General features: G+C 57.6%; 1 protein-coding gene across 2 annotated transcripts in view; it reads left to right on the forward strand.

Annotated features, from left to right (window-relative positions):
• NHERF2 (NHERF family PDZ scaffold protein 2) overlaps positions 1 to 17584 on the forward strand; it is a 32631-nt gene extending 15047 nt beyond the window's left edge. For both annotated transcript variants that reach the window (XM_064390087.1, XM_064390088.1), the window contains exons 3-7: positions 8284 to 8460; positions 10844 to 10997; positions 12957 to 13000; positions 13433 to 13495; positions 15155 to 17584. In XM_064390087.1, the coding sequence (XP_064246157.1) occupies positions 8284 to 8460; positions 10844 to 10997; positions 12957 to 13000; positions 13433 to 13495; positions 15155 to 15313 (597 nt within the window). In that variant the 3' untranslated portion in view covers positions 15314 to 17584. The remainder of the gene's footprint in view (positions 1 to 8283; positions 8461 to 10843; positions 10998 to 12956; positions 13001 to 13432; positions 13496 to 15154) is intronic.
• Positions 17585 to 18113: the final 529 nt, after the last annotated feature.

The following is an 18113-nucleotide window of genomic DNA, read 5'->3' on the forward strand; positions in this document are numbered from 1 at the left end:
AGCTGGAGCAATTGAAATAATGGCAGTAATTTGAATAATGCAGGAGATTTCAGTGAGCTGCAGCAGCCCAGTGCTGGGGCAGCAGGTGAGGGCCTGGGGGGACACAGGGCTGTGACACAGGGGGGGACACAGGGCTGTGACACAGAGGGGACACAGGGCTGTGACACAGGGCTGTGACACAGAGGGGGACACAGGGGGGGACACAGGGCTGTGACACAGGGGGGACACAGGGCTGTGACACGGGGGGGACACAGGGCTGTGACACAGGGCTGTGACACAGGGCTGTGACACAGGGGGGGACACAGGGCTGTGACACAGGGGGGGACACAGGGCTGTGACACAGGGGGGACACAGGGCTGTGACACGGGGGGGACACAGGGCTGTGACACAGGGCTGTGACACAGGGGGGGGACACAGGGCTGTGACACGGGGGGGACACAGGGCTGTGACACAGGGCTGTGACACGGGGGGGACACAGGGCTGTGACACAGGGGGGACACAGGGCTGTGACACAGGGCTGTGACACGGGCTGTGACACAGGGAGGGACACAGGGCTGTGACACAGGGGGGGACACAGGGCTGTGACACAGGGCTGTGACACAGGGGGGACACAGGGCTGTGACACAGGGCTGTGACACGGGCTGTGACACAGGGAGGGACACAGGGCTGTGACACAGGGCTGTGACACAGGGCTGTGACACAGGGCTGTGACACAGGGGGGGACACAGGGCTGTGACACAGGGCTGTGACATGGGCTGTGACACAGGGAGGGACACAGGGCTGTGACACAGGGGGGGACACAGGGCTGTGGCACAGGGGGGGACACAGGGCTGTGACACAGGGCTGTGACACAGGGGGGACACAGGGCTGTGACACAGGGCTGTGACATGGGCTGTGACACAGGGAGGGACACAGGGCTGTGACACAGGGGGGACACAGGGCTGTGGCACAGGGGGGACACAGTTTGTGCTGTCACCATCAGCTCTCCTCCTGGGGACATTGGAGGGAGCCCTGCTGACTTTAGGGTGATCACGGGCTCTGCTAGAAGCTTTTTGGTGGCAGCTCAGCCACGTTTGAGCTCCTCCTTTTCTGCGGGGTACAGATGGCCACGGGCAGGCCCTGGGAGCCCTGGAACTTTGTCCTGCTGAGTGTGGGAGGTGTTGGGAACAGGGAGCATTCCCTGAGTGGCCCTGGGTGCCAGGTGTGTGCTGGGGCAGTGCTGGGAGGATTTCCTCTTCTGACCATTGGTGCCAGGGCTGAAACACCTCCTGGGAACAGGGTGGGTGGTAATTACAGCTGTGGCTGCCTGAAAATGGGAGCAGTTGTTTGCTGCTCCTGCCCAGGGGTTTATTCCTGTTTGCTGCTCCTGCCCAAGGATTCATTCTCATTTCCTGGTTCTGCCCAAGGATCTATTCCCGTTTTCTGCTCCTGCCCAAGGATTCATTCCTGGCTGGTGCAAAACCTGGGGGTGTCTCTGGATGCTGGAGCCTCCACCCTCCTGCCCAGTCCCAGCTCTGGCCCTGCAGGAAGGGGAGGAACATCTGCTTGTGTTTGGTGGGCCTGGCATCCCACCAGCCCCGTCTCCCCTCCCCCTCTGTTATTTATAGCATTTCACCAACATCTGGAGTTTGAGCCGGGCTCTGACTGACTCCAGCCGGGGGATGGGGCTGGGGGAGACGTGTGTGTGCGGCCAGCAGGGAGGGAGGGAGGGAGGGAGGGAGGGAGGGAGGGAGCCCTGAGCCCTCCCAGCAGGGATGGGATGAACCTTGAGCCCTCCCAGCAGGGATGGAGGGATGGGATGAGCCCCCAGCCCTCCCAGCAGGACAGGAGGCAGGGATGGAGGGATGAAATGAGCCTCGAGCCCTCCCAGCAGGGATGGGATGAACCTTGAACTCTCCCAGCAGGGAATGATGAGCCCCCAGCCCTCCCAGCAGGGATGGAGGCAGGGATGGAGGGATGGGATGAGCTTTGAGCCTTCCCAGCAGGGATGGGATGAGCCCCCAGCCCTCCCAGCAGGACAGGAGGGATGGAATGGGCCCTGAGCCCTCCCAGCAGGGATGGAATGAACCTTGAACTCTCCCAGCAGGGATGGATGAGCCCCCAGCCCTTCCAGCAGGGATGGAGGGATGCAAGGAGCTCCCAGGAGGGATGGAATGAACCTTGAGCCCTCCCAGCAGGGATGAAGGAGCCCCCAGCCCTCCCAGCAGTGTGTGGGGGGCTGCAGCATCCCAGCCTGGACCCGAGGCCCATCCAGGCTTTGGGAAGCCCCCGGAGCATCCTGGCTGTGCTCTGGCAGCCCTGGGCATGGGGCAGAGCTGCTGTGTCCCCTCCCCACGGTGCAGGGCCGGGCTGCTCTGCCTCCCCCAGCCCCAGTCCTGCTCTCCGGGTGGGTTTGAGGCTCCTTTGGGGTTTGCTGTCCCCTCTCCAAGTGTCCCCGAGGTGCCCTGGCCCTGGGGGATGCGGGGCTGCAAGAGCCCCTTTGTGGTGCTGCTTTAAGGGGAGAATTTGAGTCATTCCTGGGGGAAGGGGGAGGAGAATGGAGGCAGCAATCCTGCTCCAGCCGTGGCACCATCCCAAACCTCCTGCTTCCATGGCAAGGGCTGTGGGCACTGCTGGCAGCACTGGGGCTCCTGCTTCTCCAGCTTCCTCATCTTTGCAGTGAGGAGCACTGTGGGGTTTCACCCCTCCCCTTGCAGAGTGGTGGCAAAAATCTGCTTAAAGTGAAGCACGTCCCTAAATCCGAGCACAGGCAGCAGCCTTTGAGCTCCCAGCAGGGCTGTGGTGATAATAGTGGCAATTAAAGCTGGCCCGAGGCTGGGCTCAGCTCCCAGTCTAACCAGTCCTGCCAAGGGAGGCTGCCCTGGCAGGGGCTCTAAATGGGTCCCTTGTTCTGGTGTTGCCCTGGGCCCTTTTCCTGCCTTGGGTTCTCCCCTTCCTTGGCTCTTTCCAGGCTCCCAGTGGTGCCCCTCACTCACTGCTGTGCCTGCTGGGGGTTGGGTTGGGGTCAGGATCCTGAATTTCTGCCCCACAGCCCCGGAGGTGGCTGTGCATGCCCTGCCCTGCATCCCTCAGTGCTGCAGAGCCCAAAGTGCAGGGGGTGGAGGGGTCCCAGCAGGAGCTGAGCCGGTGGGAATGGACACCAGGGCTCTGAGCAGTGCTCTCTGTCCCCCCAGGACACCTCCCTGTCCCCAGGTGTCCCCAGGGCAGGGCAGAGCCCGGTGTCCCCCAGCCCTGGTGGGCTCTGCAGCTGAGGTTTGCTTTGGAGGGAGCAAAGGAGCCATTTTCTGACCAAAACCACAGGAAAAGGAGAGGAAACACCGTGGCTGCTGCCTGAAAGTATGTCAGCAATGTAAATGAGGCAGGAGTGCTCCTGCCTGGGTTTTCTGCAGCCCTGCCAAGCGGGGATGGAAAGGTCTGACCTGTCCTGGGTGCTCCTGGAGTGCATCCAGGTGCTGCCATTCCCAGCAGGGCACCTGCAGCCTGTTGGCAGAGCCCTGGCATGGGCAGGGGGCCAGGCTGGTGCTGGGAGCAGGGAGAGGTGGTCCCAGGCAGGGCTGAGCCGATTAGAGCCCTGATCCCCTGATGAAGGGGGGCACACCCAGGAGATGTTCCAGCAAATCCCCCTGGAGCACGGGCAGGGCTGGAGCTGCTGCTGCCACCGTGGGACACCCCCAGGGCCACCCTGCCCTCCCAGCCTGGCTGGGAGGAGGTTTGGGGTGACATCGTGGCCGAGGCACTGCAGGAGCCACCAGGACCCAGGGCATGGTACCTTGGCCTCTAGAGTAGCTCTGTGTGTGTCTGTGTCCTCCTCTTCCTCCTCTCCCTGCTCCTCCTCTCCTGCAGGACCCAGGGGAGCTGATGTCCACGCTGGCACTGGTGTGGAATATTTATTTTATTCCTGAACAAAGCCCTGAGTGGCTTTCAAGGCATTTTAGCCCATTGTGGGGCAGAGGGGCTGAGGACAGTGCTGGCAGCTGGCCACCCTGGGTGTGGAGAGGCCTTGGGTGCTCCTGCAGCTTTCTGGGCTGGGTCTGAAGTGCCCTTTTTGTCCCTGTCCCTGCTCAGGGTCAGGTGGGGGAGCTGTGAAGGTGCAGCTTGGTTTGTGAGTGCCTGGGGACAGTGGTGACAGCGGGCTGTGGGGAGCAGGGACAGCCCTGTCCTGGGCTGGGTCAGCACTGGCAGCAGGAGCTGGTGGCACTGGTGGCACTGGTGGCACTGGTGGCGTTGAGCTGGGGAGGGGCTTTGGGTTTGGTTGGATACCAGAGCCTGGGGGCTGCTCTGCTGCCCCTCAAAACCCAGGAGGGGAGTTTGGCTCCTTTGGTGCCTCTGGGAGTGGGTTCTGCTTGCCTGGAGGCTGCCACGTGCTAATTAATGGTGTGGAAAGCCCCGGTTAATCAGAGCTGGTGACATTTGTGACACCAGCCCCGAGATGGGAGCAGCCCTGGTCACTGCAGGGACCTGCACAGGTGGCACAGAGCACCCATGGGCCAAGGGGCACCTCTGGAAGAGCCAGGGTGCCCCCAGGTGACCCCCCGAGCCAGGGGGTGTCCCTGAGGGACCCCAGTTCCCATCAGCAGCGCTGGAAACTCCAAGGGAAATAAAAAATCAGATGCTGCAAAGAGTTGCCATGAGATTGTGAGAGCTGGCAACACCCAATCAGTTTTTTTAAATTTTACTGAAAGCGTTTCATTGTTATTTAATGTCTTGTTTGTGCATTTTTAAATGGACCAGCTTGAGCTGGGCTTCCGAAACCTTTTCCTTGGAAAATGCAGCTGCTTTGCCCCAAGCTGCAGCTCCAGGGCTGGGTGTGAGTGCAGCTCATCATGCAGGCAGCATTTACCTGCACAGACATTCCTGGCCATGGCACAGCCAGGGATGGAGGGTGCCCTGCTTAATCCAGCTCATAAAAGCAGCAGCCACTGGAAGTGCCTGGATTCCTGGGGGAAAAAAATCCATTTTGCAGATTTTTTTTTTGCGTGTGTGGGCAATTTTTGGCTTGTTGAGACAAAAAAATGGAGCTGAATTTTGCTGCTTTCCAGCATGCATGTGGATGTAACTCAATCCAAGTTGGCTTTGGGGCTCAGCCTCCTCCGGAGCCCTGCTGCAGGAGGGAGCCTGGGAAGCCCCCATAACTCTGCTCTTCCAGGGGAACTTGGGTTTCACAAAGGCCAGATCCCCCCGGGAGCTGGGGAAATCTCTTCCCAGAACACGAGCAGGGAAACGCTGGCACGGGTAAGAGGGAAAATAAAGAGTGGGGCTGGCAGGAGAGGCAGCAGCTCCGTGTCCTGGGGGTGTGAGCAGGGCTGAGGGGAGTGTCAGCTCTGCTTAATCCCACAGAGGGGCTTTGCAGAGCTCAGCTCCAAAGCTGTTTTTTCCAGCAGCCAAGGATTGCGTTAGCTGGGAGGTTTAAGAGCCCAGCAAAAGCCCTGGATCATCTCTGCAGGAGGATAAGCAGTTTTCCCCGAGGGTTTCTGCCCAGAACAGATGCTGAATTGGGATTATTTTTTTATATGTATGTATTTAAAAATAAATGTCTTGGCTTCATTCCAGTTAAGGGCCTTAAATTCAGGATGGTGCAGGGGAAGCAGCACAAGCCCACGCAGGACGTGGCACAAGCCAGCAGCTCCCAGCCAGGGAAGCTTCTCCCAAACTCTGGGGTTTGTTTAGTGAGTCATTTGATTTCACTGCTGATCCCAGGGGACCAGCAGGAGGAGGGACTGACCCTGCCAGGGTGTCCCCAAGGGATCCCCAGGCTGGTACAGCACCTCCAGCACAGATTTTTGGGTGATTCTCAGTGATTTCTCTGTGTTTTCACACTGTTGCAGGAGCTCTGACTCTGTACAGATGGGGCAAGGGGAAAATGGCTTTAAAAGGTCCTTTTTAAACCCGAATAGGTGATCCCAGGTGGATTTGGGTGATGCCAGCTGCACTGTGGTGACCCCAGAGGCGCTCCCCTTGTCCTGCACACAGAGCCCCGTGTGTCCTTTAAGGTCACTCAGCCCGACCCTCTTGGGCCAGTTGAATCATTTCCTGTTTTCCTCAGTGCTTGAAGAGCTCCAGGCAGGCTGGAAATGTTTGCAGATAGGGTGAACCGGCTGCTCTGGGGCCATGGGAAAAGTGCAGCAGGGTTAAACATGCACAGGGAGGGGAGGGGGCTGCAGGGCTGCCCCGGTGTGTGAGCAGGGACAGGAGGGCCCTGGAGCTCTGTCCTGCCTGGGGCTGTTCACTGATAGAAAGTTTTTCCCCTTTAAGAACCAGATGCCAACACCACGAGCTGGTTTTTAATAAAAAACTCATTTGCTACGGGAATCTCTGTAAAATTCAGGAGGAGTTTGGAGTGTGCCCCAATGCCTGTGATGGGCACTGCTGGTGGTGACCCTTGTGTGAGAGCAGTTTTTGGGGAATTTGGTGGTTAAGGTGCCAGAGGAAAGGCACAATCCTGAGTGCTGGGCTCTGGGGAATGCTGCCTGAACAGAGAGCTTGGACTTGGCTGACCCTCAGTGGTTCCTTCCCACCTGAGCCATTCTGTGCATCCAGGCTGCTCATTTGGCATCCCCGTTTCTTCCTGGGTGCTGGGGTTGAGCTGCTCAGGCTGGTGCTGGGCCCTGGTCCATGTCTGTCCCCCTGGGCATTGCAACCACAGCCAGAATTGCCCAGAGCAGCTGGGGCTGCCCTGCATCCCTGGCAGTGCCCAGGCCAGGCTGGACAGGGCTGGGAGCACCTGGGGCAGTGGGAGGTGTCCCTGCCATGGCAGGGGACTGGGACAAGGTGATCTTCAAGGTCCCTTCCACCCCATCTGGAATTCTGTGCACATTCCCTCCCCCAGCACAGGGATCCCTGGTAGATCACTCTGTGTCCCCACTTTGTCTACTCTGTAAAATCCCTCCTTGAGGGGGTGAAGGAGTTGGGAGGTTTGGTGTTTCATGGTGCCTTTCAGCCAAGAGAGGAAGGGGGAGGAAATTGCTGCCTGGATTTTTAATTTGGAGGGAAAGGCTGTAAGAGATTTCCCTGTGAATGTGATCCCAGACAAATCCTCTCCGTGGGCAGGCAGGGAGCAGTGGTGCTCCTGCTCAGGGAAGGTTAAAACTCCTCCAGGGGGGATGTTTTCCTTAAAGCCTGGGTGAAAATGAACACCCTGAAGCTCCAAGGTGCCTTTGGCTGGGATGTGGTGCTGTGCCACGAGCTGGAGCTGCGTGGTGGGAGCAGCATCCCAGGGAATGTAGTGGGTCCTGAAGACCTGGAGAAAACCAGGATTTGTTGCTCCCTGGCTGACCCAAGGAGCCATAAAGCATTTTCCATGGCATGAGGGGAGGCACTGAACTCCTCCCGTGCCCCTGTGCTGCTCATCCTGCCCACCTCAGGTTTCCCCAGCTGCAGGGAGCTCTTGGATGTTCAGGTCCATCATCCCAGGAGCTCTTGGATGTTCAGGTCCATCATCCCAGGAGCTCTTGGATGTTCAGGTCCATCATCCCAGGAGCTCTTGGATGTTCAGGTCCATCATCCCAGGAGCTCTTGGATGTCTGGGTCCATCATCCCAGGAGCTCTTGGTTGTTCAGGTCCATCATCCCAGGAGCTCTTGGATGTCTGGGTTCATCATTCCAGGAGCTCTTGGATGTCTGGGTTCATCATCCCAGGAGCTCTTGGATGTTCAGGTCCATCATCCCAGGAGCTCTTGGATGTTCAGGTCCATCATTCCAGGAGCTCTTGGATGTTCAGGTTCATCATCGCAGGAGCTCTTGGATGTTCAGGTCCATCATTCCAGGAGTGCTTGGATGTCTGGGTCCATCATCCCAGGAGCTCTTGGTTGTTCAGGTTCATCACCCCAGTCCCTCCTCGCTGGGAGGGGATGGCACCAGCGGGTGATGCCGGTATCACCGAGACCAAGGGAGTGGCCCTGCCTTAAATACCTGCCTGAGGTTAATCCCAGGTCTGGGTGGGCCTGGCCAAAGCACAACTGGGCCTTGGTTCCTCCCTGCCCGGGGCTGGGGCTGGGCTGCTGCCAGGGGGGGTCCCAGTGTATGGGTGGATTAATCTGAGCCACTCCTGCTGAAGGAAATGCATTTTTTGTTTTGTTTTCATTTTTCTGGAGTGGTTTTGGACAATTGAGTTGCGAAAATAGACTCAATGAGAGGAAATGCATTTGTTAACCTGTCCCCGTGCTGAGGACGGGCGGCAGATACGGCGCTTCCTCGGGGCTTACGGTCACATCTGCCCCGGAGCCACCCCAAAGCCATCAATTAACCCCCGTGCCTCGTCTCCCCCACTCTCTCCTCCATGAACCAGGACCTGAACGGCCAGAAGGAGCTGTGCCCACGCCTGTGCCACCTGAAGAAAGGCCCCAATGGCTACGGCTTCAACCTGCACAGCGAGAAGTCGCGGCCGGGGCAGTTCATCCGCTCCGTGGATCCCGACTCGCCGGCAGCCCGGGCAGGCCTGCGGCCCCAGGACCGCCTGGTGGAGGTAACGGGGGGCCAGCAGCACGGGTGGGACCCTGGGCAAGCTGGGACACCCCCAGCCCGTGACCTTCCCCCCCATATCCCCCTGTGTTCCTCTATCTCGGAGTCCCAAGGCTGGCTCTGCTCGCTGCTCTCCTGCCAAGGGGCGTTTGGGAGCTCCGGGTGGAATTACAATTTAGAATTGTTTTTAGGCTGGAAAAGCCCTCCAAGACTACTGAGTCCTGCCTTTCCCCAGCACTGCCAAGGCCACCCGTGTCCCCAAGGTGCTGTGCTGGCTCTGGCTGGCACCTGGGAGGGTGGGGCAGGTGACTGTGGGCATAAGGCCAGGTTGGTGCTGCCCAGCTGAGCTGATGCCCTGCCAGGAACTGCTTGGAAAAATAGGAGAAGAGGCTTTGCAGAGATTTTTAACACACAAAATTATGAAAGATGGGGGGAAAGTGTTCTTGGAAGCATCTTGCTGGTTGCCATGTGCTGGACAGCACTTTTTGCCCAAGATGGAGCTGGGAATTGCCCTCTCTTTGCTTGTGTGTTGTGTTGTTCCTGGAGAGGGAGATTCCCCCATCCAGAGCTGCCTGTCTGGGCAGAGGGGCAGACACAGCCCCCCTTTCCCTGTGGGAGCACATGGATATCCCCTGCTTGGGCTGTTCCCCAGGAGCTTGAACCCCAAAACCACCCCACAGGGACTGAGCTGTGGCTCTCACTGCCAGCTCAGAGCAGGAATGGGGTTTGCACCCCTGGAGGACTGTGAGCTGGGTAGATCCCGAGAGCAGAGCACTCTGCTGCTTTCCAGGCCAATGAAGAATTATTCCCCAGGCAGTGGGAGCTGCTGCCTCTTGCCAGCAGCTGAAAGTTTAATGCTGGGAGCAGCGTGGGGCCGGGGCACGGGTGGCACTGGCTGGCTGGTGTCACATCCAGGGGTCGTGTTATTTATTTATGGGCTTGGCCCAGGGCCTGGCACACACAAAGCAGCTCGGGGTGAGCTGCTGAGCTCAGAAACCTGATCCCCTCCCTGCCTGCTCTTTGGGGCTGGCATAAATATTTGATGCCCCCCCAGGCCTGTGCCAGGGTGGGGGGAGAGCAGCCCTGGGCATGGATTGGGGTGAGCTGGAGTGGCAGGACAGGGATGGAGCAGGGCTGTGAGCTGGCAGCTGAGGCTGGCACAGCCTGGAAGGGGTTTCTTCTCATCCCAGCCCTTGCAGCTGTGCCCTGAGGAGCAGGGGAGCCTGCTTCCCTGCAGAGGGGATCCCAGGGTGTGGAGCCAGGCTCTGCTCATCCCTTTGGATGAGGAGGAGAGCTGGGTCATGCTGAGGCTGTCCCCTTCCCGGTGGGACAAAGGGTGATTCACTGCCACCGAACAATGTCCTGAGTCACCATTGTCCCCTGGCTGGGAACAATCAGGATCACGTTCCCCGGAGGTCCTGGCTCTCACACAGGGCAGGGAGGGATGAATCCCTGCCCCAGGCACAGGGGCTCGCCCTCAGGGGCACAGAAACCCCCGGTTTTCCCTGGCAGAGGGATGGAGGATGGCACGGGGGTGCACCCAGCCCACTGTGCCCACGGGGAGCCCGAGATTCCTGGGCACATCCCAGGGGAAGGCTGGGCTTCACAGCACCAGAGAGGGCAGGCAGAGGGTTTGGGTGGGAGCCTGGGGTGTGTGGTTGCCCGTGGATGTGTTTGGGATGCAGCCAGAGGCCTGAGGGAACACGGATGAGAGAGAGAATCCCAGAGAGAGAATCCCAGAGAGAGAATTCCCAGAGAGAGAATTCCCAGAGAGGGAATCCCAGAGAGAGAATCCCAGAGAGGGAATCCCAGAGAGGGAATCCCAGAGAGAGAATTCCCAGAGAGGGAATCCCAGAGAGAGAATCCCAGAGAAGGAATCCCAGAGAGAGAATCCCAAAGAGGGAATCCCAGAGAGAGAATCCCAGAGAGGGAATCCCAGAGGGAGAATCCCAGAGAGAGAATTCCCAGAGAGAGAATCCCAGAGAGAGAATCCCAGAGAGGGAATCCCAGAGAGAGAATCCCAGAGAGAGAATCCCAGAGAGAGAATTCCCAGAGAGAGAATCCCAGAGAGAGAATTCCCAGAGAGGGAATCCCAGAGAGAGAATCCCAGAGAGGGAATCCCAGAGAAGGAATCCCAGAGAGGGAATCCCAGAGAGGGAATCCCAGAGAGGATGCTCTGGGGGCGGTTAGGAGGCCATGCTTGGCTGGAGAGGGGGAACAAAAAAAAGCCTGCAGCCTTCCTGTCACCCCAACAGGAATACAGAAAGGCAAATGCCATCCCAACAGGAATGAAGAAAGGCAAATGGCACCCCCTGGGGAAGGAGGGGGTCTGGGGCCGGGAGCAGCCCCCCGGGCTGCCTTTGGGCTGTGACGCCGTGTCCCCACAGGTGAACGGGGTGAACGTGGAGGGGCTGCGCCACTCCGAGGTGGTGTCCCACATCAAGGCCAGGGACAGCGAGGCCAGGCTGCTGGTGGTGGACCCCGAGACAGACGAGTACTTCAAGAAGCTGGGGGTGACCCCCACGGAGGAGCACAGCAGAGGTGAGGCCGTGCTTTCCCAGGCCGGGCCTGTGGCTCACGGGGGAGAGGCGCCTTTCCCTCCCGCCTCATCCCTCAGGAGTTTCCTGAGCACCACCCAGCTATTTATAAACACTGAGAACACCCACCCAGCCAAAAAACACTTTGTTGCTTTTACACGGTGAATAATGAACTGTGGAACTCCACGGTGAATAATGAACTGTGGAACTCGCTGCCCCTGTGGGCCTGAGGTGTGGTGGGGTTTTTGGGAGCTGGGCTGCTCCTGTGGGAGGTGTCCCTGCCCGTGGTGGGGCTGGGTGAGCTTTAGGGTCCCTTCCACCAGGATTCTGTGATGCTCTGGTGGCTCTTTGCTCCAGGGAAGGAGCCTGTGGGCACCTGCAGCGTCCCTGTGCAGAGGGAAGGGCTCCACGCCGGCGGATCATGGCGTGGCTGGGGCAGGAAATGTTCACCTGAGGCAGGTGAATATTTAAGCATCCCAAAGCCACACAGAGGTTTTTGTACCAGCACACTCTCAAAATCACGAGGTGGCAGGGAAAGCTGCTCACCCGCTGCCCCCTGCTCAGGAGGGGACGCAGCTCCCAGGCTGGCCTGTCCCCTGCTCAATGGGCAGCTCTGTCTGCCAGCACAGCTGCTCCTTATCTGATCCCCGGGGTGTCAATGGGCAGATTTGTCCCCAGAAGTGGGTCAGGCCCTGCTGGGGAGCCACAGGGTGTCAGATGCTCCCAGGAGGAGCCGGGGCTGGCTGCTGGCACTGCCACAAAGGAGCCCTTGTTCCAGGAGGGGACAGAGCCCTGGGCAGGGAGGCTGGGGCTCCGGGCCCTGTGCTCACCAGGACTCGGATCTGCCTGGCACCTGCCAGGTGCCAAAGGGCTCTGGTGAATTCTGCTGTTTGCTGGGTGAGAGGAAATCATGCCTGTCCTCTTGAGCTGACCTGCTTTGACCTCACACTGACACTTCCCAAGCCTTGCAGCTCACCCTGAGCACCTCAGCCTTTAACCAAATGAGTGGCTTTTAGATTAAGCATTCCTAGATATGATTAATCTGTTTTTGAAGTCCAGTCCCACTTTTCTGTTCCTTGTCATCTGAAGCTTTTAATTTAAATAATTTAAAATTTAGCTCCTTATGATAGCAGAGACATAACCATGTGTGCGAGCTGACTCTTCTTATGCCCATTGCTCAGAGCTTATCCTACTCTAAACACGAGTCCAGCATTCACTGCAATCAAATATTTAAGCATCCCAAAGCCACACAGAGGTTTTTGTACCAGCACACTCTGAAAATCACAGTTTAGGTTTATTTTTCTGCTTTGCCCCAGAAATCCCTGCAGTCTGCAGTGATGCAGCCCCCAGTCAGTCCCTAGGGAAAGCATCCATGCTTGACATGATTCAGTTATTAATCCTGTCCCAATTAACACATCTGTTAGTCTGGGACAGTGAGACACAGTAATGCCTGGGGTGATGACTTGATCGTGGTGACTGGCAGCTTAAAGGCATAAAATTTGCCATTGTGTGGGCTATTGTTAGAGTAAATCACTGGAAGTGAGCAAAACAAAAATTCCAGAGTGCCTGGAGAGCAGGGTGTGTGGCAGACACTGCTGTGACAACACCATGGTGGGGCTTTTGATGAAGATTTTTGAGCTGACTTTTAAGATTTTTGATTAAAGGACTTATGAAAAAAACTAATGGTCAAAAAAAAAAGGGGGGGGGGCGGCAGGGTAGTGGCTCTAGAAGGAGGTTACTTGGTCCTCCTCCTGGCAGGTGTTTTCCTCTGATCAAAAGGGTGGAGTGAATTCAGGGGGTCTGGCAGGGATGTGGTTCTAGAAGGGCACAGGGAGAGGGGAAAGGTTTTTGTGTGGGCTGGAAGCAGCACAGAGTGAAGGGACAGGAGGAGCTGGTGGGCTGGGCAGGAGGAGGAAGGGCTGGGGTCCCAGCTGAGTGCTCACCGTGTGTTTGCTGTGTGCAGGTGTGCTGCCCCAGCCCATGACAAACGGATCTGCACAGACTCAGGTGAGTCCTCACCTGCCCCAGAGAGGCAGCAGCCTCAGGGTGCAGTGCCCAGGAGGGGTCAGGCTCTGGCCCTGGCTCCCCCCTGGGCCAGCTGAGCCTGCATGCCCCAGGGCTCATTCAGCTCAGCTTTACTGCTGCCAGGTTTTAATTAGTGCCCACTGCAGCTTTAATTTAGGGGGTGAACAAGGGCAGTTTCAGCCCCATTTAATGCCAGGGGAGAGGAGTGTCCCAGCTGGGGCAGGGTGGGACCACGCTCTGCCTGGGGCTGTGGGGTTTGCTGCAATCCCAGGGGCTCCCCGGGGGCAGGGTCCCCTCAGCAGGAGCATCCCCTCCCTCCAGGCTCCTTTCCATCCCTGCAGCAGCCCAGCCCTGGGGTTTGTTGTGTCTAACTCTGCCTGGCACAGAGCACACTGATGTTTTCCTTTCCTCCAGCTGAACGGAGGATCCACATCTTCATCTCACAGCGACCTGCAGAGCCCTGGGAAGGAATCCGAGGTAAAAGCCCCAAAGAAACACCTCCTGTCCCTTCTGCACCCTGGTGTGGGGCAGTCCTGCCCCACAGTGCTGTGTAGTGGTGAGGAGCTTTCAGTTCATCTCCCAGACTTGGGTTCACTTGTACCCAAACAAAACAAAACCCAGATTTCCTCTCGTGCCTTGCACTGTGGGGGTTCAGCTCCTTGGGCAGTGATTCCTGCTGGGTTGGTTTGGGGGGTGAAGGGATGTCTGTAGGATTTGGGATCTGAGGTGTAATTAGCCACAGCAAGGCTGGGGATCTGTGAGGAACACAGCTGTGAGGCTCAAGAGCTGCTAGCAGGACAGGCTAAAATTAAAAAAAAAAGCAAATTATTTTTCTTTTAGTTTGAAGCGCAGTGAATTTATCACAGCGTTTAAGGGAGGGGAGGAGTTGTTTTTGGTGGCAGGCTGGGCTGAAGTGGTGTGGCTCAGCACTGGAAAGGGGCAAAACTTGTTGGGCAAGGTGAAGTGGCAACCAAAAGTCAACACAGGGCACAGACTGGCATTCCCAGGCGTTAATGATTTAGCAGGTTTTTTCCTGTTACAATAAGAAGTGGGGATTTGCAAAGTGCTCAAAAATTTATCTTTAGCCCAAGGTTCTGCCATAAATAGAGCAAAGTCTCCATGCAGGTGCCCTGGGGGGTCTCTGCCATGCTGTCCCCTGCCCCAGGACACTTGGGAGCAGGAATGTGCCAGCACCAAGTGCTCAGGTGGCCTCTCTGGGCACCCAGAGCCCCTCGGGCACCAGCTGTGCCAAGCGCCTGCAATCTGCCACTTCCCCTGTGAGCCCTGAATAATGCATGTCCTGCTCTGCCCTGGGAGAGCCAGGCTGTGTCCTGCCCTGCCTGTGCTGTCCCCCTGAGCCACCCTTGGGCTGCTGCAGGGTCACTGCAGCACCAGTCAGTCCCTGGGGTGCAGAGGTTGGAGAAGGGGCTGTGCTGGAGCCCTCCTGACATGGAGACACCCTGGGGCTGTTCAGGGCTGTCCTGGCAAGAAGGCAAAGCCCCTGTGGGGTGGTGGGGGTTTCCTGGGCTCAGTGTGGCTCAGTTTGGTTTGGCTGAGCCCAGCAAGGCTGGCACTGTTGTCTCAGTGCTGGTGGAGAGCCCTGCCCAGGGACATCAGCAGGGTCTGCCCTCTGCTCCAGAGCTGGGCATGCTGCTGGGGCAGCAGGGCCAGCAGGACAGCTCTGCAGTGTTCCCCTAAAGCCAGAGGTGTGTGTTCACCCACTCCTGACTGGGCAGCACCTCTGTGGTCCTGCTTTTCCCCTTCCAGCTTCAGGCAGGAGCAGCACCCCCACAAAATCCAGTGTTGCAATCAACTCCGTGGCCACACGGGTGCTGCTGCCAGTGAAACCACGGGCACGGCACGGGGAAGGGGCTTCGAGCTAAAAAAACATCCCAGAGCATGTGTTTGTTGTGCAGGCTGGAGGAAATCCTTCCTGGCAGGGGTTGTAGGCACTGGGGGTGCCCAGGGAGGCGCTGGGGTGCCCAGAGGAACACCTGGCTGTGGCTCTGGGCTGGTGACAGGTGGGCATGGGGCACAGCTGGTGATCCAGGGGTTTCCAGCCTCGGGGTGCCCTGAGGGCACTGCAGGGCTGTGGCAGTGCTGTGACAGTGCTGGCAGCTTTGTCCCTTCCCCCAGGACGGTGACACAGACAAGAAGGACCCTTTTGAGGAGAGCGGGCTGAGCCTGAGCCCCACGGCCGCCGAGGCCAAGGAGAAGGTGAGGGCCAAGCGTGTGAAGAAGAGAGCGCCCCAGATGGACTGGAACAAGAAACGGGAGATTTTCAGCAATTTCTGAGCCCCGCTGGCCGCCCCCCTCCCGCCCAGCCCGGACGTTTCTGAGGTGCCTACACCCTGTCCCTCGGTGTCCACGTGAGATGCTTTGTGCTCTGCTCTTCACTGGTTGCTTTTACAAGGCGTATTTTAAAGTCCTTTTTATTTTTATTTTTTATTATTATTATTGTTGTTGTTATTATTATTATTATTATTGTTACTCACCAGCGATTCTCATAAGAAAAATGTGACCAAAGCTCCTTTTCTTGCTTGCTCTGGCTCGGGCTGCTGTCCCTGTTCCCATGAGAAAGGACTGGAAGGATTTTAACTCTTGTTTCTTACCTGCAGCATTTAGGCTTCTGTTACTTCTTTTTGACTTTTTATGTGGGGTATTTTGGCTTTGTGGGTGTCCCAGACTGAGCCCCGTGGGATGCTCTGTGCCCCTGTGGAAACATCTCACAGCTCGTGGTGGGGGTGCCAGGGACCCCTCCCCAGCTCCCCGTGCCCAGCATGAGCTGCTCCCAGCATGGGAAAATGGACTGTGCCTGGAAATTGTTCGTTGGCTTTGCTATTGAAGCAAAAACATTTGTTTTGTTGGTTTTTTTTTTGTTTTGTTTTTTTAATGAAGTCCCATGTGTTTCCAGTTAGTTAGGAACCTCCCCCTCACCAGCAGCTCCTGCCCAGGCAGTAAAAGCCCATTTTTCACCCCAAGCAGCTCTGCAGAAGGGAGAGGGTGGGGTTTAAAAGCAAACCCCAGAGCCCAAGGCCACAGCTCTCCCCAGCTGCAGCCGTGGATGTGGCAGAGGAAGGAGGAGCACGAAGATGAGACCCATGAGATGCTACAAAACCCCTTTGGACACAGCTGGCAGTGGGGATGAGCCAACATCTGCTTCCAGGAGGGATGCAGCTCTAACTGAGGCTCAGCACTGGGAGTGGGGCTGCTCCAGGTGCCACCTGGGCTGGGTTTGGTGTCCCCAGGGAGTGTCACCAAGGACATCCCCCAGAGCCATGGGGGTGACCCTGGGGCTGCAGGTGGAGCAGGCAGGGGTGTGAGGGAGTGGGCAGCACCTCTGGCCTCCTCCACAGCCCCACTCTGGCCATTCAGAGTGTCTCTTTCAAGCACTACAGGTGAAGTCCCTTGAAGCTCTGTTTCTCCCTCTGGCTGTGGGTGCAGGTGGCTCAGGGAGCAGAGCTGAGCCACCAGGGCAGGGGCTGGGGCTGCCCCACTCCCTCCCAACCCCAGCCCTGCTCTGGGGAGGGACTGGGAACACAAAGCCCCTCTTCCCAGCCATCAGCTGGCCGTGGATGAGGGGCGAGCACAGAGCTGTGGCTGTGCCCTGCCCCACCCAGCCCTTCTGGGATGGAACCCTTGGCTGGGCAGTGTGCTGTGCGTGTGGGAATGGCTCTGCACGGATTTCCTAAGGTATTTCCAGATTGTGGAGCTAAAAGGTGCCTTATGCCAGCCTCTGCTCTCCTCAGCAGCGGGCTGGGGCTCAGCACAGGGTGTTTGGCTCCAGCTGGTGCCCGTGGCCTTACGCTGCTGGCAGGAGAGTGTGGAGAGCCTCAGGGGTGAAGGAGATGAGTTCTCTTTATGCAAGTTATCTTTTAGGATTGTTGATGGGCTGAACAGGTCGAAAATAATGACTTTGGAGAGGAACTGGTGCAGGTGTTTGGCTGTGGGTGGTGAGACAGGACATTGGGGTGAGGGGGGATGTGGAGAGGCTGCCTCCCCTCGGGGCTCTGCCATTAACAAGACACCTCTTCCTCATCCCACTTCAAGCTACCTGCTCTCTTTTTGACCCCAAAAATACTGTTTTCTCTCTCTGGGTCGTGTTTGGAAGGAGCCCTTCTTTTCCATGCTGTGCACGTTGCTTCCCGTGCCCGCGTGGCCAAACCCTGGCAGTGCCCAGGCTGTGGGGCAGAGCAGTCCCTGGTGCTCTTCAGAGAGCACAGACCTGGTGTCAACACCCCATTTCTCATCCCAGACTGCTGGAATTGAGGCGGGGGAAGGAAGGAAGGAAAAAAAACTTGTGTAGTGTTGAATGTAGATCAAAAGAAATCAGGTGTGCAAATCCGTGTTGGTAAGATTGCAAATCTTAATCTGTTAGTCCAAGGAAACTGCTCCTGGTTGAAGCATTACTGCATTCCTGACATCTTGTTGTAGCTCAGTAGTAATTATTCAGTTCCTGTACATTTAACTTGGAAAAGAAAAATCAATAAAGTCAAAGGCTGGCAGCAGCACTGCAAACCCACCATGTACACTGTAATGTCAGTAATAAACTTGGTTTGCCATGTACCCAGCACTTATCTGCTCCTTCCTCAGCTGCTCGGGGAGCCCGGAGCGGAACTGCAGCCCTCCAGCACATTGTAAACTCTGCTTCCTCTGGAAAGGGGAGCTGCAATTACGCCTTTGAAGCTCCACAATGAAGTCAGCACTGCCCTTTCTTTGAAGAACAAAACACAGGGGTGGTGCTGTGCCTCTGTCAGCTCCTGGGGACACAGCCTGGCTCCCGAGGCTGCTGTAACCCTTGTGGCACACACAGAGTGGCAGTGGCTCAGCTCCTGGCCCTGCTGTGCATCACCCACCCCTGTCCTGCTCCAGGACCCACAGGTCATGGTGCAGGCAGTGATTCCTCTGCTCCTGCCTTGGGAAGGCTTCAGCTGCACCTCAGAGTCCCAGGATCACCAAGGCTGGAAGAGATCTCCAGGATCATCAAGGCTGGAAGAGATCTCCAGGATCATCAAGTCCAACCTGTGCCCCATCCCCAGAGCACTGAGTGCCACGTCCAGGCCTGCCCTGAGGGATGGGAGCTCCAGCACCTCCT

The sequence above is a fragment of the Passer domesticus genome, chromosome 15 (genome assembly GCF_036417665.1).
Source record: "Passer domesticus isolate bPasDom1 chromosome 15, bPasDom1.hap1, whole genome shotgun sequence".
Classification (NCBI taxonomy): Eukaryota; Metazoa; Chordata; class Aves; order Passeriformes; family Passeridae; genus Passer; species Passer domesticus.